Below are 21638 nucleotides of genomic sequence, written 5' to 3' on the forward strand. Positions count from 1 at the left end.
ACTTGGAATCCACTGAAGGCATGCGGCACCATCAGCTGACCACCATATATGTATAGCTTGAGTAAAAATAAACTTGTACTGTTTTAAGTCACAGAAGTCTTGGGATTATATGTTACCACAACATAACCAGCTCTTCCCAACTGATATAGGCTCATGGCGCAACTGACTTCCCCAAGATCACACAGCTAGAAAATGTCAATGCCTTTCTCCAAGCCTCATAAGTGCTAAGGTCACTTAGCACTTATGAAAGTTTGATATAAAGAAAGAATAAAGAAATAAAGAAAGAAAGAAAGTTTGATATTTTCATTTATTTCGTAACTAGGCCAAGCAGCCTATACTTAATCTCTTCTACTATATGAGGTTTGGAATTCTAGGTAACAACATTCCCCACCTCTACAGCAGACAGAAAAATACTTCTCACCTTGCATAATCAATTTGTTGGTCAGACAGGAAGTAGCAATTGAGTGACAAGGACTGTATCACCACCCAGGGTGTGACACTGTGCTTTGAGAGCCTCTCAGAGCCAACACTGACACTGGATGACCTCACAGGAAAGGTGGAGAAACCAAGCATTGCCTTATAAACATGCCCCTTTCCTAGGGTATGGCTGATACAGTTGTTGTGACGGTCCTGAGCAGCCTCTGCATCACAGCCATCTCCATCATGAAGATCATTGGGGATCTCCTTCTGTTCTGTACAGTGGCCCATCTCTGCAACTGCTCTCATAAGTTAAGGGTAGATAGTGCCCTGTATAGCCATTAAGCTTGTTCTCTGAAATAGCCCCTCATAGGATGTGAACATCTCAGAGAAATGTCTGGTCATGTAGATTTAAAGTATACTGGTTTGTAACAGAAACAGCTCTGGCCTGGAAAAGGAGACTCTTATGTCCCACCTGGAGTTGAGGGATTTGGATCTAGTGCATTCCTTTTAAGGACTTCTATTTCCATTCATGGAACCAAAAAAACAAACAAAAAAAACTTATTTTTTCATAAGTCTCCCATTTTATTAGGACACTAGAAATTGTTGGTGCTGTTAGATACTACTCCTCAGTGCAAAGATGCAGAGAAACTTGGATCTCTTTCCAAATCAATACAGGAGGATCGATATAAAGCATGATTCTCCAAAACCCAGGAGTCAACAATTAAACTTTTAAACAGTGAAAAATTACTTAAATAAGATTCAGATGCCTTGGAGATATTCCATTACATTCCTTTATATCAACTAGGAGCGGGAAAATATCAAAGATGGTGCTTCAGCCTCTTAGAAGTGGTGACTGCAATATTTTTATTGCTATTTGATTTAAAACATTATCAGAAACACGATGAACTCCAGAAAATGTCCCATGGTCAATAAATGGAGGAACTGTGGATGATTCTTACTTGAACCAAGGCTTACCTAACCTATTGGCCATTTGGCTTCCTCAGCAAACAGCTGGGTTTTGTGAAAGGACAGGGTAGGTGCTGAAACTCATCACCAGAGAACTACAGAGTTTCAATCTACAGACTTTCCATTAATTAATGAGACATCACAACTTTGCTTTACTTTTAACATTTCCAACTGTATATCTCTTTCAGAAGCTGCCAGTCTGCCTTTGAAAATGGTGAGTATATTGAACCACACTTTAATTTCAGTTTAATTTCCTATTTAGCTTTACTTTAATTTCCTATTTACTATATTTAGCCAACAAATACTTATGAAATATATATGTAAGATTAATTCAGTATGCTTGGGGAGGTGAAAGGGAAGGCAGCCACAGATAAATTGCCTTTGCTTTTCAGAAGGCAGCTGAAGAAATATGACATACATATATGTAAATAACTATAGCCTAAAGAAAATTTTCCAGAATTAAAAAAGAGCAGGAGAGGACTTCTAGCTGAGAAGATGGTGATGTCTTCATGGAAGGGATAACATGTGACAGGCAAGAGACATTTACCTTGGCTAATTGCACAGACTCTGGATTCAGATCCCAGCCCTACCACTTACCAGCTTTTCATGTTAGACAAGTTCTCTTTTTAAGCCCAAATTTCCCTCATCTGTAAAATAGGGGTAATAGAACCTACCCTATTCAGTTGTTCTGAAGATTAAACAAAGAAAATTCATGTAAGATTTAAGTTTAATGCCTGGCAAAGAAATGCACATATGTATACACACACACACATACACACACACAGACACATATATATAAATAATAGAAGTGGTGCTGGTAGTACTAGTATTTGTCAGAGTGGTCATATTATTATCAATAGAAGTAGCCACAGCAGCATCAGAATATTGGAGCTGGGACTTCCAAGATGGTACTGTGCTTCCTGTCCAGTAGAAGCCAGGGTAGCCCAGCTTGAGGACCAGGAGAAAAGCAGGACATCCTCCTGTGACTGTCACAGGTAGACTGCAGCATTTATGAGAAGCACCCAGTGGCGGCCATCCCCTGCCCCATCGCATACCTGCCTGTTTGTGGTCTGACTACATCACCTATGGGAATGAACGCCACTTGTGTATTGAGAGCTTGTGAGTACTGCATGGGAAGAAAAAGCATCTAGGGCAGCGTCCTCCACTGCAATTTTCTCCTCTTTCCACAAGCCTGCTTAACTCTCCAGAAGCTATACTCTGCCCACCCAGAGAAGCCGGGAGAGATAGAAAACTTGCTGCCTCACAGTCAGATTAGGGTTGAGCCACCTGCTCTGCCAGCTTGGACTGGTCCCTCCATGACAGAACCTCTAATTCCTGTCTGTCAATTGAAAGAGTCTAACAAGACCATGAGCTTCCAAACTGCTGTCCCCAGAGCCCAGAGGTTCTGTAGAGGCAAGTCAGGAGTCACCAAAGAGGTTAAGGGGATCGTTTGGGGTGATCTCCAATCCCAACCAGCTTTGGACTATTTTAAGGAGTAGAGTTCCAAATAATTTCTTATTGGAAGAAAGGGTTCTGAATCCCACACTAAAAAATTGAAAACCACTATCTTACATGCCTTCTAAGAGACTTAACAGCCAAGAGATGATTCTTAGATAAACTGTAGCCAGAGGGTCTTTACCCTCCTCAATTTCCTAGTGGCTCTAAATATCTGCAGCCTTAGGGAGATAGGGAGGATAAGGCTACCACGAAGATTATACTCTCTTTGACCTAAAATAGGGGAATACAGGGCTTCCCTGATGGCGCAGTGGTTGGGAGTCCGCATGCCGACGCACGGGACACGGGTTTGTGCCCCGGTCTGGGAAGATCCCACATGCCGCGGAGCGGCTGGGCCCGTGAGCCATGGCCGCTGGGCCTGCGCGTCTGGAGCCTGTGCTCTGCAATGGGAGAGGCCACAGCAGTGAGAGGCCCGTGTACCGCCAAAAAATAAAAATAAAAAATAATAAAATAAAATAAAATGAAATAGGGGAATACAAGGTGTCAGTACTTGGGCTAGAATCCCATGAACATGTTTTAAGTATTTTGTTTGGCCTGCACAGGGTTTTGGAAGGCAATAACAACCAGGCAGATGTCACTTCTTTGTTACAAAACAGGCAACTCAGCATTTGCTATCTTAACACCAAGTCCCCTTTGCTGACTGTTAAGTCTCTTTTGACCACTGGATTTTGGCCACTTATCTCAGATCTTGTGGTTTTTCATCTTTGTGACTATCTTACCAAGTTAAAATACGGAGTTAGGGCCTGAGCCCAGAAGGATATGTCTACATACTGATTCCTACTCAGGAACTTTTATTTCACAAAAGGGAAGATTCTCTAATGTGCAGAGACACTGGGTCCTCAGCCTAGAAACCAGCCTGTGTCCAAGGACACTGAATGGGACATGTGGTGGAAGTTCTCCTCACTAGTGCAGGATCCAGCCTCATCACAGGCCCTGCTGACCAGAAAAGGCTGAGGGGCAGCCCACCTCAGCTTCCCTTGTCAGAAGTCCTCCTTCTTTTTTGTTTTAAGACATTGGGTGATCGGTCTGGGCTCTGGAATAAGCGGAGGCAGCAGGTGGGATGGAAGTGTCACTGGTCTAGGGACATTCTGCTTCTGCCTCTGTCAGGAACTGCCTGAGGCCAGGACACTCCTTTTTAGGGACTCATTTTCCTCATCTGTAAGATGAGGTTCTGCCTATAATCTCTATAGTTCCTTTCAGCTCTAATATTGTATAAAATTTCCTCTTGTGTTAATGAATCCTGTTAACTGTGTTGTTCCCATAGGAAGAGTACTGAAAAAGTTCAGCTTCTTCATGAAGGAAGATGTTAACTTCTCCATAGACGTGATTACAGAGCAAGGATATCGTCATCTTCAGCATCGCTGGGCCTTTTCCCTCATGTTGGCACAGGTTCCCAGGGGCTGGGGTTGGTAGGGAGGGGGCAGACACAGATTCAGAGTCATCTTTGCTGGGTGGAGAAAGCTGCACTCTCCTTCAGACTCCCCACCTCACTGACTGACAAATACAAACATGTCTAAACTAAAAGTACAATGAAATTCTAACAATTCGTTGTTGAGGTCTAAGTATCAAATAAAATAATTATGCTTATTAAAAACTTTGTAGAACTATCATCTACCTAGTAACCTTAATAGATCAAAAGATAAAAACCCATTTTAAATGGAACATAAAGAGCAAAATATGTATAACACCAATAGCAATGGTCATAAATTTTTTTAGGAATGACATGCCTTCATAACTACAAATTTATTCCATAAATACCTTTTATAGTAATAATTTTATAGCAAAAATTATCAAAATAAACCAGGGAACTTTCTGACACAGCTTAAACAATCTAACTTAATCCTAAGGTTTAAAAAGTATATTTTTAGAATTGGCAAAAAAATTTTCATCTGCAATGAAAGAGACACTATTTGGGTAATTTATTTTCTAATTGTTCTAATGAAACTCCAATTCCTAGTCAAGTCTTCTTTACTTGACATACCAGTCTGTTTTAACAACGATGCTGTGTGAGTCTACTCAGGGAGTAGGGCACACTTGTAAATGCTACTCTAAATTTAACACAGCTCTGAACCACCTTTATTATTTTAATTATCAATCTAATTGTGCCACCAACGTCAGCTATTCCATGCTAACAAATACCGACCCATGATTTTAGACTCCCAACCCTCTAATCCTAATGTTAAATGCATAATTTATCCATAAACCTAGCCAGTTCATAGTGTTTAACTCAAATCTATGCTTAACACTAAGCTCACAATATTTGACTCCAATCTGTTAATCACAGTAAGACGCTCAGTAATCTAATAATTCTCAGCCTTTGATGTTTCTGACACACCTTCTCAACCCAATCATAGACATGAAGAACCAGTATGTAAGTGCACAAAAGAGAAGAGATATTGGTCCAGAAATGCTGAGTAGTGAATAAAAACAAAAGACCACTCTTTCTCCTTCCTTTTCATTTCCTCTTTTTCCTATCAAATAGTTTTCCTTTTCTCTATCTCATTTTTTTCTCTTTCTATATATTCCTTCTCTGTGATTTTTTATTGCTCTTTTAACTTTTCCTAACTTTTCCTTAAATTCAATACCTTTTTCTCATTCTCTCTAGCCTCCATAAGTATCTTTTATTTATTCAAGCCTTCCAACATCCATACCTCAAGGTCTGACTGTAAATTCCTTTGCAGCGATGGTCAGATGAGCACATATGCCCACATACACCCTTCGGGAAAATTTATATTTTTAGACATTTGTCTCAAAATGAAAAGAGCTTGGGACCCACCTCCAAAACTTTTATCACATATATTATTCTGTAGTCAAATACTTACCTAGGTTTGAGGCCTAATTTATAGCTTATATTTCAACATTTAGAAATAAATTCTAATTTCACATAAATCCAAACAATGTTCATCTTATATCTAAATCCCAATTTTTACCTTTCACAGCTACTTCTATAGCGTAATTCTTAACCATTCTCCTCAAAAGCCAACTCTTAATTCTTTTAACTCAAACCTCGAAATAGAAATCTTTAACATTATTCTGCATAGGATTCATTTCATATAAATAAATCTGAGAACCAACATTGAAGTCAGTCCTGAACTTTTAAAACTGTCAACCAAATTTTTTGTTGTCTCTGGGTCTTATTTCTATTCACTGATTGAATCAAAATGCCTGTTTATATGAATATGGTACTCTGCTTGTGTGTGACTGTGTCACTGGAAGCTATAATCTCACTTTGTGTGTCAATAAGTACTTAGGTATATGTTCACACGTGACTCTTTATAGACGACCAGATCATTGCTGGTGGCCCCAGTGATCTGGCCATAAGAACTGTATTTGAAAGCCATTATGCAGGAGAAAATAGTGAGTTACTCATTTTCAGTTTATAAATATGCAGGTTGTTCCATTTAATATCTTACTGTTGACTATTTACACTGGTACAAATAAGTCCCTGTTGTTGGTTTCCCAACAACTGTACTGAAGTACTGAAAGGCTGAAGTTGCAATAAAACAAAAATTTAAAACCCAAGATAACAGAAAAAATAAAACACGGCTAAGGAATTTTCATTTATAACAAAATCATTTTTCAACCTGAACTGTTTCTTTGACTCCAGGTGCTTTAAAGTTAAATGATTTCAAGCCAATTCTGTGCCTCTGTGACAAGCTGCTTCTACTGAGACCTAATTGAGTCTGCCTTACTGCATGTCTCTCTCAGCTTGGGTCTCCTGGTTATCAGTTTGTGCCTAAAAAGCTGCCAGGAAGTGTCTATTTCTAATAGTCTTGTTTATTTCCCACCATGTCTATAAGTAATCTCACAGAGTTGCCTGAGAGGTGGGACAAGCAAATAAGTTCCTCACCTTCCACAGTCATTCTGCCGCACCAGTGAAGACACGATGCACTTGTGGCTTCCTCAAGCCAATGACCTGGGACCTCTGTGTTCTTTGGGAACTTTGGGGAAGGGATCAGTCTTGCGCACATACTTGGAGCTCTGGATTATAAGCCTGGATCTGGAAAGCCAGATATCTAATCACAAATGTAAATGTGAAGTAAATTTATTTTTAAAATTTTACATTTCCATGTTTAGGCCTTGGAGAAGACATGATTTTATTTAGTTTTACTTGCTTCTCTGTACTCATCAACATTTGCATCATTGAGGTCTTTATCATCCTCATCATTGTCTTCATTATAAAACTCCACCAAGCAACTCAGGAGAACACAATGAACCTTTAAATAGAAGACTGTGTGCTTACCTCAACCTGAACATTTACCAGGTGTATAGCTGTGGGTAGGTCACTCTATGTGTGCAATATCCTTTTCCTTACTGATAAAATAAAGAGAATAATAATCCCTAGTTTAACCTGTATATTGTGAGAATCAGATGAGATATGCGTGTGTACATGCTTTGTAAATTATAAAGTCTGATAGAAATGAAAGGGATGACTATGATGTGTATGCCCTTTCTTCTCCAACATTTACAAAAGCATAAAAATATATACCACAGGGCTTCCCTGGTGGCGCAGTGGTTGAGAGTCCGCCTGCCGATGCAGGGGACGCGGGTTCGTGCCCCGGTCCGGGAAGATCCCACGTGCCGTGGAGCGGCTGGGCCCGTGAGCCATGGCCGCTGGGCCTGCGCGTTCGGAGCCTGTGCTCCACAGCGGGAGAGGCCACAGCAGTGAGAGGCCCGCATACCGCAAACAAAACAAAACAAACAAACAAACAAACAAAAAATATATATATATACCACATTTTTTTTTTGCAATATGCTTGGCATGTTAAAGTCTCATGACCAATAAATTCTCAGGTATTTTTCCTTGGTTTGAGAAATGGGAACATTTCTGTTCATTAGAAATTGATACTAGAAAGTGAAAAGGAGAATATGTAGTTTAAACATATAAGATTATACACATTTACTTATACAGTTTGCCCCATTTGAACATGGCCTCACTTAATAGCATGAGTAAAATTGCAATAAAAATGATATTTACATAATCTCAAGGAATATTATTACAACGTATTTATTAATTTTGAAAGGAAAAAAGAGTAACTTTACAGTGGAGAACCTGGCAGCTACTAACTTACTCAAGTGATTAAAGTTAGCATCTTTAGTGATGGGGCAAATCAACATCATGTATGCACATGTCAGGGGTGGGTCCAGGGGTGTATCTATCAGCTGTGGACTTTGTTGGTACACTCACCAGGTAGTGGGTGGCATCACAGGATCCCAATGACCAGCACCTGGGAAGGAGTACCCAGAGGTCTCTTTCAAGGTACAAGCACTCTGGTTCTGCCCATGGAACACCACAGCTTGGATCCAGATCTAGGGTGAACAGATCCTGGGGGAGCCCTACCACAGAGGCAGACCAGGTCCCAGACAGCAGCAAAATCACTTCGATTCCTGGAGCCACAACACCCTAGCCCCCAGAGCCTAGCACTAGGTCTGGGACAAACACAATGGAGAAACGGACGCAAAATTGGGCTGCCTCTGGGCAGAACCACAAACACCTGCACGTGCAGCCCATAGGTTCACTGCAACCACATGGGCTTTACTTGCTTCAGCACTGACAGCCTTGGGGACAGAGCACACATGTAAAGGCAACGGACCCTTAATGAAACCAACCCTCAGGGCTTCTACTCTAAAATCTGGGGAGAAGACCCCACCCTCAACAGGGCTGTGACAGCCACGGAGCAAAGAGGAGGCCCCTCCCATCATCCAGTGCAGGGTCTGGTCACCACAACACCATCACACCCCTTATCAAGGGGATAATGGCCAGCACATGCTGAGGAAAGAAGTGGCTGGCATCCATACCAAAAATAGCCCTGGCACCAAAAATACCAGACTTACACAGTCTACACAAGGATGTTCCCACATAAAAACACCCCTTCAAGGCCACAGTAGATAACCTGTTCTGCCTCTATGAGTTTATGGGAAACAGTTAAGTAACATGAAAAAGCAGAGGAACTATTCCCAATTAAAAGAACAAGAGAGGGCTTCCCTGGTGGCGCAGTGGTTGAGAGTCCGCCTGCCGATGCAGGGGACACAGGCTAATGCCCCGGTCCGGGAAGATCCCACATGCAGCGGAGCGGCTGGGCCCGTGAGCCATGGCTGCTGAGCCTGCGTGTCCGGAGACTGTGCTCCGCAACGGGAGAGGCCAGAGCAGTGAGAGGCTCGTGTACCACAAAAAAAAAAAGAAAAAAAAAGAACAAGAGAAATCCCCTGAAAGAACAAACAACGAAACAGACCTCTCAAGTCTACCAGACCCCAAGTTCAAAAAGGAGGTCATAAAAATGCTAAAGGAAATAAGAAAGATTATGAATAGAAATGCAGATTAGTGTAACAAGGAACTAAAAACTATAAAGAGGAACCACTCAAAATTAGACAACTCAGTTGCCAAGATAAAAACCAAGCTAAAAGTAATGAATAGCAGATTAAGTTTCACAGAAGAATAAATAAGTGATCTGGAAGACAGAATAACAGAAATCATTCAATCATATCAGCAGACAGAAAGACAAATGAAAAGATGAAAGCAACATACGAGTTGTATGGGATAATATAAAGTGTGCAAACTTACACATAATAGGGATTCCAGAAGGAGTAGAAAGAGAAGCAGGGATCAAAAATATATTTGGAGGACTTCCCTGGTGGCACAGTGGTTAAGAATCTGCCTGCCAACACAGGGGACATGGGTTCGAGCCCTGGTCCAGGAAGATTCCACATGCCACGGAGCAACTAAGCCTGTGTGCCACAACTACTGAGCCTGTGCTCTAGAGACCATGAGCCACAACTACTGAGCCTGTGTGCCGCAACTACTGAAGCATGCACGCCTAGAGCCCATGCTTCACAACAAGAGAAGCCACCACAATGAGAAGCCCACGCACCACAACAAGGAGTAGCCCCCACTCTCCGCAACGAGAGAAAAAAGCCCACACACAGCAATGAAGACCCAATGTAGCCAAAAATAAAATTAATTAATTAAATATATATATATATATATATATATATATATATATATATATATATATATATATATATATATATATTTAGAGGAAGTCTCACGAGGAAACTTGTAGGTAAAATGGATTAAAAGTCATGGTGCTCTGGTTAAAATCAGGGGCAGCACAGGGATCTGTGTGCTTTCTCTTTTCTATCTCAACCCAAACCCGGTTGCAGATGCAAACTGACATCCCCAAAGCTCTTTGGACCACAGTTTGGAAACGACTGATTCCAGGAGAACACCATTTTCCAGATGAGGAAACGGAGGCCCCGGGAACAACAGGAATTGCCGCTGAGTGTCTCTGTGTCTGGCACAGAGCTGAGTGCTTCACACATAAGCACACTTCACCCTAGTCTGCCAGTGAGTGACAGCTGAGGCCGGAGGCCAAGGCTGCTAGTTTCTTCAGGGCTCCTCAGCTGGAGTGATGAGAGATCCCTGCGCGCGGAGGAAAGCCTGCTTCGGAACTGGTCGCTCTCCTGGGAGCACTGGGGTTTGTGCAGGCTAGCAGGGATTCCAGAAGATTGATACTAGCCATAACCTCATGCCTTCTTTTTTGTTTCATTTTTGGCTGTACCACGTGGCATGCGGGATCTTAGTTCGGGGACCAGGGATGGAACCCACGCCCTGAGCAGTGAAAGCACGGAGTCTTAACCACTGGACCACCAGAGAAGTCCCCCCTCATGCCCTCTTTTTAAAAAATATGTACTATACTCATGTCTCAGTACCTCCGAACTGGCGGTGTGGTTTTCTTTTGGGGGGAAGAGGTGAAGAGACAGGAGGCTTGGGAGGGCTTCTTATCTTGATCTAAACTAGCTCTGAAAACTTGGGCAAGTCTCTTGTTGACTTTGATAATAAAACCCACTTTAAAGAGTTGCTGTAAAGCTCAGAATGAGATGGGGTCTGCGGACAGCAGTAGAGCAACGGAAGGGGTCGTTTTTTTGCTGCGTGGACAGCAGCTGTGAAGGAATGTTGGGATAACCTAGAGGCAGTGTAGGACAGGACTTCTCAAATGTAAAGGCATCAAATCACCTGGGAATCTCGCTGAAAGGCAGACTCTGGCCAGGAGGCCAGGGGCAGGGCCTGAGATTCCTCCTTCTTAACAAACTTCCAGGTGAGGTTGAAGCTGCTAATGCTGGCGACACTTTAAGTAACAAGCGTATGGAAAAAAGACCCCACGAGGGAAATTACGGCTGAAAGCTTACCAAACCAGAAGGAAAAGATATCCACATATGAGAATCAGAGAGGGTCCAACACAAGATGAACCCCAAAAGACCCAAAAGACATCATATTTAAAGTGGCAAAAGTTAAAGAGATTATTCTAAAGGCAGCAAGAGGAAAACAAAAATTTACAAGGGAACCCTCATAAGGTAATCAGCTGATTTATTCACAGAAAATTTGTAGGCCAGAGGGAGTGGCATGATATATCAAAGTGCTGAAAGAGAAAAACCTGCAACCTAGGATACTCTACCCACCAAAATTATGATTTACAATAGAAGGAGAAAGAAAGAATTTCTCAGAGAAGCAATAACTAAAAGAATACAACAATACTAAACCTAATAGCAATAGTTAAGTTCTTCTCTAAATAGAAAAGAAGCAAAAACCTATAGGAAAGGGAAAAACACAACAGGAAAGGCAGATATATAAAGGAATTGAAGATCACTTGAAGAAACCAGTACACAGACTAAGAAACAATCAAAAAAAATTTTTTTAAACCAATTATAACTATAATCAACAGCAAAAAGATGTAAAATAGGACCTCAAAATCGCAAAATGTGAAGAAGGGAGGAAAAAAGTGTAGGCCTTTTAGAATGTGTTTCAACCTATACGACTATCAGTCTAAAGCAAGTTGATAGAGTTATGGGTTAACATACTTGAAAACCAGGGTAATCACAAATCAAAAACATACAACAGACTGACAAAACAAACAAAAATGCAAAAAGAAAGGAACTTAAGCATAATACAAAAGAAAACCATCAAACCACAAAAGGAAAAACAAAAAGATGACATGAACAAAGAAGAACTACAAAATCAACTGGAAAACAAGGTAAAAATGGCAATAAACACATACTCATCAATAATTACTTTAAATGTCAAAGGACTAAATGCTTGGATCAAAAGACATAGAGTCAAAGATTAGATAAGCCAAGAACTACAATATACTTCATACAAGAGACTCACTTCAGGGTGAAAGACATATAAGTTGAAAGTGAGGGGATGTAAAATAGATAGTTCATGCAAATGGGAATGACAAAAAGCAGGGGTAGCAATACTTAGACAAAACAGACTTTAAAAGAAAGTTCATAAAGGAAGACAAAGAAGGACATTATATAATGATAAAGGAATCAATACCAGAAGAGAATATTACATCCGTTGACAAATATGCACCTGATATAGGAGCACCGAAATATATAAGACAAATACTAAGAGACATAAAGGGAGAAATGGACAGAAATACAATAATAGTAGGAGACTTTAACACCCCACTGACATCAATTGACAGGTCTTACAGATAGAAAATCAATAAGGCAACACAGATCCTAAATGACACAATACCAGTTGGACTTAATTGGCATATACAGGACACTACATCCAAAAAAAAAAAAGAAAAACCAGGATGCACATTTTTTTTCAAGTGCACATGGAACATTCTCTAGGATACATCACATGCTAGGTCACAAAACAAGCCTCAATGAATTCAAGATGATATAAACCATTTCAAGCATCTTTTCTGACCACAATGGTATGAAACTAGAAATCAACCACAGAAAGAGAAATGAGAAAAAAAAACAAAAACGATTACACAGAGACTAAACAACATGTTACTAAAAACCAGTGAGTCAACGGTGAAATCAAAGAGGAAATCAGAAAATACCTTGAAACAAACAACAATGAAAACACATCCTTACAAAATCTTATGGGATGCAGCAAAACCAGTTCTAAGAGGGAGTTCATAGCAATAACAGGCCTTCCTCAAGAAACAAGAACTGTCACAGACAACCTAATCTACCACCTAAAAGAATTAGAAAAAGAACAAACAAAACCCAAAGTCAGCAGAAGGAAGGAAACGATACAGATAAGAGAGGAAATAAATAAAATAGAAACTTAAAAAAAACTGAAAAGATCAATAAAACCAAGACCTGGTTTTTTGAGAGGAAAACAAAACAAAAACCTCTAGCCAAGCTCAGCAAGAAAAAAGAGACAGGACCCAAATAAACAAAATAAAAAATGAGAGAGGGGAAATAACACTGATACTAGAGAACTACAACAAAAACCATGAGAGAACAGTATGAACAGCTTTTTTCCAACAAATTGGACAACCCAGAAGAAATGGACAATTTTCTAGAAACATACAGCCTACCAAAATTGAGTTAAGAAGAAAAAACAGATAATCTGAACAGACCAATCACTAGAAGTGAAATAGAATCTGTAAACAAAACAAAACAAAAAACCACAAAAAACAAATCTCTCTGCAAACAAAAGTCCAGAACTGAATGGCTTTATTAGGGAATTCTACCAAACATAAAATGAGGAACTTGCAAGCTTCCCTGGTGGCTCAGTGGTTCAGAATCCGCCTGCCAAAGCAGAGGACACGGGTTCAAGCCCTGGTCCAGGAAGATCCCACATGCCGCGGAGAGGCTGGGCCTGTGAGCCATGGCCGCTGGGCCTGCGCATCCGGAGCCTGTGCTCCGCAGCCAGAGAGGCCACAACAGTGAGAGGTCCGCGTACCGCAAAAAAAAAAAAAGAAGTACACCCTTACCATCCCTAGGCCTGAAGGGGAAACAGGAGGAAACCCAGAGAGAGGAAGCCCTCTGTGGAGAACATGATCTGACAGAACCTGACACATTGAAGGAAAAGTAGTCGATGGAGACCCTATAGGGAGGGCACCAGGGTGAAGAAGGGAGAAGTGAACTTAAGATATCAGGTACATCCCCTGAGGCTGCTTGGATTTTTCCACTCACCCTGGAAGTGGTTTTCAACTAAAGGTCATTTAGTTATAGAATTAGAGTACTGGAATTTTGAATTTCTAGAAATGACTTCAGAGAAAAGCCAAAGGCATCCAGATACCAAGTGCAGAAACCCTCTTCACAACATCGGTGACAGCTTCTACTTGGACACCTCTAGCAATGGAGAGCTCATCAACTTGACAACTGAAAGCTCTGAATGGTTGGAAAGTTCTTCCGTATGTTGAATCTCTATTTCTCCCTTTAGTTTCTAACCATGGGTTCTAGTTGTCTCGCAGTGCCCACATAGACCAAGTCTGTTTCTTCTTCTCAGTGACAGACTATCACAGATTTTAAATGACTTTCACGGTTCATACTCAGTCTTCTCTTTTCCAGGTTAAACATTCTTGGAAAATATTCTCTTCATCTAAGCATGACATATGACAATACTTACCAATTTGAGTCAAAAGATGGGTTAAGGACTGGCTGTGCCATGGGACCTTGGACCAGTCATTTCAGGTCTCTAAGTCAGAGTCCTTGAAAAGTGGCAAAAATGGAAACAGAAGTAACCCCACTTCATAAAGTGAGGACCATGTCATAATATATGTGAGAGGAAACATGTGGTAGAAAGGGCATAGGCATGTGCCAAAGAGTGCTGGTCTCAAATCTAGTCTCACTTTATGATTATAAGCCAGTTACTTGTCATCTTAGAATTGTTGACACATTTTTAAAATGAGAGTAATATCTAGGCCCATGCATTATATTTGGGAGCTCAGAGCAAAAATTAAGATGGAAGCCCATGTACTGAAAATTTATAGCTAAGACACATTTAAATAAAATTATATCCTCCTACTTTGGCAAATAATAGCTTTATTGCAATACGATAACCCAGGTTGAAAGGTAAAATTCTTAGACTCCTTAGAATTCTTTCCTGGAATATGGTGGCATGGGAGAAACTGGCCCCGGGTCATCAGTCTCTCTCCTGGACTGCATGCAGTATCTCTCTTCTCTCCACTCCCAATCCTGTCATGCCTCATGAAGAGCCTCATGCACATGGACCTACACACCAAAGCCTGCATGTCCAAACTTCACTCAAATCCCAGCAAATGGTCATGCCTAGGTCACATCTTGGGGTGAAGGGTGTGTATCCCAGCAACACAGGCTGCCTTGGAGAACGGAGCCAAGGAAGACATTTACATAGGCCCTGTAAGCAGGATCAAGTCTACCTGGGATGGGAATTCAGGAGTTCAGGGTTCCAGGGTATAGTCCAGAAGGAGATTACAAGTGTGTGCAGCGCATGTCTTTGACCTACAAGCTCCTAGCCCTATAGGGAGAGACATGGCTGGAGAAATTTGGGGGTCAAAGGCAAAGAAGTCCCTTTTGCAAAGGTTTGAAGATGGCAGCAGTGATACTTAATTTTCAAAACTATTGTAAGAATTAGCATGGAAGGGAAATACTTAGAACATATAAAAATGTTAGCAATATTAAAACAGATAAACATTGTTGTTGCTATTGTTCCTGTTGTTGTTATTAGAATATGCTTGGAACACCATTAGGTACTACCGGAACACAGGCAGCATACTGGTAAAGCTGACTCCTTTGGACTCTAAAAGACCTTGTCATTAATTATAGTATCAGGGAGAATCTACATTTATCATGGCTGTTAGTTTGAAGAAGCTCTTCTGGTCTTAAGTACTTTAAAGTACAGACCAGCAGTATACGCGGTATCCCTGAGAAGTTTGAGTCTTGTATTCCTATTTCTACTTTCTGGCTGTAAGCTTTGTATTCCTAAATGAAGCCTTCTCTCAGCTTGGCAAAAACTTCTAGCATGCTTTTACCATCTCAAATCACTAAGAGATGATTTAATAATCAAGATGAATTACGAAAATAATGCAAGTACAGGAGGCTTGGCTGACGCTGCTAGGTCACCTGTCTTGACTTTACCTCACTGCCCCTGGTCACCTCAAGCAAATGAGAATAGCACTTGCCTCCTGTCCCTTCACCTTTATTTTCCATCTGTCTTCAGTGTGTATCTCCCTTTCAGCACTGCCCTAGCCATGCCCCAGACAACAGCAGCCCCATGACAGTCTTCTGCCCAAAGAATTCTCAGATATTGTCACCTCACAGTTGCCTGGCAGACACTGTGAAAATGCGTTTTTATGACTATCAAGAAATCACAGAATCTCAGTGCTTGAAAAAGACCAAAGACCTTTAATTTTTCCATTCAAAGAGGAATCTGATTCCATATCTCTGAGAGATCGTTATTCAACTTTTACTCCTGTCTGGATAGCCCTGAAGATGGGGAATTCAGGCCTCCCTAAGGCAGCCTGTGTCACTGTTAGGCATCCTGAAGATTCAGAAAATTGTTTGCTCACTACCTTTTAACCACTCATATGCCAGGCACTGGGCTAGGGGCCCAAGACGCAATGGTAAGATCATCCTTGTCCTCAATGAACTCTTTATGTTGAGCCAAAATGCTAAATAATGGAGTGGTTAAGTTGTTGAGCTCTGGAGTCAAATTTCCCAGTGGGGCATCCTGGGGAAATCTGAGAACTGATGGTATTTTTAAAATAAGACTTCTTTCCTTAGGAGTTAGGCCTGATTTTCTCATGTGTTTGTTTTGGTAACAATATGAATTAAGCCCTGTTGCACCTGGTCATAACACAACCTTCAGCACAGAATTACTGCTTATTCGTGATCTGCAGGATGCTGCCTTGTTATACAAGCCACATATTATAATAGAAATCACATATAATGGACTTGAGTCTCCATGCATGCACCCTAGTTATTTATTTAATATGTTTTATGTTAAATATGAGATAGCAGATGCTATGAACAGGGAAGTAGGAATGGGTATGGTAATAATAAAGGGTAAAGAGATCACTCTAGGAAAGGATAAAGATGGCAGAGTAGGAGGATGTGGACCTCACCTTCCCCCAACAAACACATCAAAAATATATATACATGTGGAACAATTCTCACAGAAACCGGGAGGCAGAAGATCTCTTATATAACCAAAGCTGCAAGAAAGATCCCCATGTAACAGAGTATAATGGCAAAAAAACGGGGCGGGGGGGCATCAGGATGGGACTAGTGTCCCTAGGAGGGATCTGTAAAGGATGGAAGGTCCACACAAGTGGCCCCTCACCCTGGGAGGTCCCCTTGCCTGCTAGGAGGTCCACCAAGACAGAAAGAGGGGCAGGAGGGGTCTGGACTCTGCTCATTAGGAGTGCACATTGCTGGCTTGCTAGCAATCAGGGTGGAGAGAGAACAGCACTGACAGCTGCCTCCTTGCCACACTTCCCAGTCCAAAATGCACACTGGGCAGAGCTACTGGTACAAACTGCACCTAGGCACTGAATCTTGGGAAGATGGGCCCTAGGAGAGGACTCAGTCTAGCTGTGCAAAGACTGCCAAGAGGGCCCGCAACAGGGCTGTGACAGGCACAGAGCAAAGAGGAGGCCCCACTGAACATCCAGTGCAGGCTCTGGACACCACAACACCATCACACCCCCTATTAAGGGGATAACAGACAGCACACTCTGAGGAAAGACGTGGCTGGCATCTATACCAAAAACAGCCCTGGTGCCAAAAATATTGGACTCACACAGTCTACACAGGGACACATAAAAACACCCCTTCAGGGCCACAGTAGATAACTGTTTCTCATAAATTCATAGAGACAGAGGAAGCTAAGTAAAATGAAAAAGCAGAGGAACTATTCCCAATTATAAAAACAAGAGTTATCCCCTGAAAGAACAAATAATGAAACAGACCTCACCAGTTTACTAGACATTGAGTTCAAAAAGGAGGTAATAAAAAAGCTAAAGGAATTAAGACTGTAACAGTCTTACAGTCTTACAGTCTTACAGTGAAATGCAGATCACTGTAACAAAGAACTAGAAACTATGAAGAGGAAGCAATCAAAATTAGACAATTAAAACCAAACTAAAAGCAATGAATAGCAGACTAAATAATGCAGAAGAATGAACAAGTGATCTGGGAAAGAGAATGATGGAAATCAACCAATCAGAACAGCAGACAGACAAATAAAAAAAAAGAAAGCAAAATATGAGATATATGGGGTAATATAAACCCCTATGCATAATAGGGGTTCCCGAAAAAGGGAATTGAAAATATACTTGAAGAAATTATGGCTGAAAACTTCCCAAGCCTAAAAAGAAATAGATATCCATGTACAGGAAGCACAGAGGTTCCCAAACCAGATAAGCCCTAACAGACCCACACAAGGACATATAATTAAAAATGGCAAAAGTTCAAGATAAAGAGAAGATTCTAAATGCAGCAAGAAAAAACAGAGTCAATGATGAGGGAACCCCCATAAGGCTATAAGCTTATTTCTCTACAGAAACTTTGTAGGCCAGAAGGGAGTGGCATGATATATCCAAAGCCCTGAAAGGGAAAACCCTGCAAACTAGGATACCCTACCCAGCAAGATTATCATTTATAATAAAAGGAGAGATAACAGATTTCTCAAAGAAGCTAAAACTAAAATATTAAATACTAAACCCTAATACTGAATACTATTTTAGTAATACTAAACCTCACCTAGAAGCAATAATGAAAGACCTTCTCTAAATAGAAAAGAAGCAAAGTTCTACAGGAAAGGGAAAAACACAATAGGAAAGGCAAATCTATAAAGGGACTGAAGATCACTTAAATAAGCCATTATGTAGATTAAAAAACAATCAAAAAACTTTTTTTGCAAAAGTGAAGAGAAAAAGGATAAATGTGAAGATAAAAAATAAAACAGGACATCAAAATCACGAGATGTGGGGTAGGGGAGTAGAAAATTGTACAACTTTTAAAATGTGTTTGAACTTATATAAGTCTAAAGCAAGTAGATATAGTTATGGGTTATCATACTTGAAAACCAGAGTAACCACAAACTAAAAACATAGATTCACAAAAATCAAAAAGAAAGGAATTCAAGCATAATACAAAAGAAAACCATCAAACCACAAAAGGAAAAACAAAAGAAAAAATGAACAAATAAGAACTACAAAATCAACTGGAAAACGTGATTTTAAATGGCATAAGTACTTACTTATCAATAATTACTTCAAATGTCAATGGACTAAATGCTCTGATCAAAAGACAGAGTGTCAGACTGGATTAAAATAAACAAGAACCTACAATATTCTGCCTACAAGAGACTCAGCTGAAGGCAAAAGACTCACATAGATTGAAAGTGAGGGGATGGAAAAAAGATATTTCACGCAAATGGGAATGATAAAAAGCACGAGAATCAATACTCATATCAGACAAAATAGACTTTAAGCCAAAGACCAGAAAGAAAGACAAAGAAGGACATTATATAATGATAAAGGGATCAATAAAAGAAGAGGGTATTACACTTGTTAACATATATGAACCCAATACAGGAGCACCAAAAACACAGCAAACAAGTACTAACAGACTTAAAGGGAGAAACTGACAGGAATACAATAAAAGTAAAAGACTTTAACACCCCACTGACATCAACGGAAAGATCTTTCAGACAGAAAATTAATAAGGCAACAGATACTAAATGATATAATAGGACAGCTGGACTTAATTGATATCAACAGGACACTACATCCAAGAAAAGCAGAATACACATTCTTTTCAACGGTGCATGGAACATTTTCTAGGATAGACCACAAACTAAGACACAAAACAAGCTTCAACAAATTTAAGGGAATAGAAATTATTTCAAGCATTTTTTCTGACCATAACAGTATGAAACTAGAAATCAACCACAGGAAGAAAAATGGGAAAAAAACAATCACATGGAGACTAAACAACATGTTACTAAAAAAACCAGTGACCTGGGCTTCCCTGGTGACGCAGTGGTTGAGAGTCCGCCTGCCGATGCAGAGGACACGGGTTCGTGCCCCAGTCTGGGAAGATCCCACATACCGTGGAGCGGCTAGGCCTGTGAGCCATGGCCACTGAACCTGCGCGTCCAGAGCCTGTGCTCCACAACGGGAGAGGCCACAACAGTGAGAGGCCCGCATACGGCAAAAAAAACAAAACAAACAGTAACCGAACAATGAAATCAAAGAGGAAATCAGAAAACACCTCAAGATAAATGACAATAAAACACAACCTTACAAAATCTATGAGATGCAGCAACAGCAGTCTTAAGGATGAAATTCATAGTGATACAGGCCTTCCTTAAGGAATAAGAATATCTCAAGTAAACAACCTAACCTACCACCTAAAAGAATTAGAAAAAGAACACACAAAACTCAAAGTCAGCAGAATGAAGGAAATAATAAAGATCAGAGAGGAGATAAATACAGATTAAAAAAACAAAAGATCAGTAGGACCAAAAGCTGTTTTTTTTAAAGGACAAACAAGATAAAAAACCTCCAGCCAGCCCCACTGAGAAAAAAACATGGGACCCAAATAAACAAAATAAGAAATGAAAGAGGAGAAATAACAAATGATACCATAGAAAATCATGAGAGAATACTATGAACAGTTGTATTTCAACAAATTGGACAACCCAGAAGAAATGCACAAGATTCTAGAAACTTACAGCCTGCTAAAATTGAGTCAAGAATAAACAGATAATTTGAAAAGACCAATCACTAGACATGAAATAGAATCTGTAATTTAAAAAAAAATCTCCACAAACAGAAGTCCAAAATCAGATAGCTTCACTGGGGAATTCTACCAAACAAAAAGAAAAGTTATACTGATCCTTCTCAAACTCTTGCAAAAGATTAATGAGGAGGAAACACTTCCAAATTCACTCTATGAAGCCACCATTACCCTCATACCAAAACCAGACAAAGATACTACAGAAAAAGAAAATTATAGACCAATATCTTCGATGAATACAGATGAAAAAATCCTCAGCAAAATATTAGCAAACCAATCCAACAATACATAAAAAGGACCATACACTATGATAAATTTAGGTTCATTCCAGGGTCACAAGGATGTTTTAACATATGCGAATCAATCAGTGTGATGCACCACATTAACAAAAGAAAAGATAAAAAGCATATGATCACCTCAACAGATGCAGAAAAAGCATTTGATAAAATTCAACATCCATTTATGCTAAAAACTCTCACCAAAGTAGGTCTGGAGGGAACATATGTCAACACAATAAAAGCCAGTTATGACAAATCCACAGCCAACATAACATAATACTCAACGGTGAAAAGCTGAAAGCTTTCCCACTAAATTCTGGAACAAGACAAGAATGCCCACTTTCATCACTCTATTCAACATAATATTGGAAGTCCTAGCCAAAACTATCAGACAAAAAAAAGGAAATTAGAGGTATTCAAATTGGAAAGGAAGAGGTAGAAATGACACTATTTTCAGTTGACATGATATTCTATATAGAGAACCCTAAAGACTCCACACAAATACTCTTAGAACTAATAAATGAATTCAATAAGGTAGTAGAAGATTAATATAAAGAAATCTGTTGTATTTCTTTACACCAACAATGAAATATCAGAAAGTTAAAAAAAATGTCCCATTTAAAAGCATGTCAAAAAAAATATCTAGGAACAAACTTAACCAAAGAGTTGAAGGACCTGTACGTTGAAAACTATAACACATTGATAAAGGAAACTAAAGATGACTCAAAGAAATGGAAAGCTAACCTATGCTCTTGGATTAGAAAAATTAATATTGTTAAAATGGCCATATAACTAAAAGCAATCTACAGATTTAATGTAATCCCTATCAAAAAACCCACTACATTTTTCACAGAACTAGAACAAATAATCCTAAAATTTATATGGAACCACAAAAGACCCAGAATTGCCAAAGCAATCCTG

At 40.0% G+C, this 21638-nt stretch overlaps 1 protein-coding gene across 1 annotated transcript; it reads left to right on the plus strand.

Moving 5' to 3' along the window:
• The first annotated feature begins 663 nt into the window (after window positions 1-663).
• Window positions 664-4211, plus strand: LOC103076498 (serine peptidase inhibitor Kazal type 7). The gene is given in 4 exon segments (XM_007447509.1): window positions 664-735; window positions 2382-2454; window positions 2457-2505; window positions 4166-4211. Coding segments are annotated over 4 exon segments (240 nt in total).
• The last annotated feature ends 17427 nt before the right edge of the window (window positions 4212-21638 follow it).

Source organism: Lipotes vexillifer, unplaced genomic scaffold (assembly GCF_000442215.2).
Source record: "Lipotes vexillifer unplaced genomic scaffold, Lipotes_vexillifer_v1.1 scaffold1009, whole genome shotgun sequence".
Lineage (NCBI taxonomy): Eukaryota > Metazoa > Chordata > Mammalia > Artiodactyla > Lipotidae > Lipotes > Lipotes vexillifer.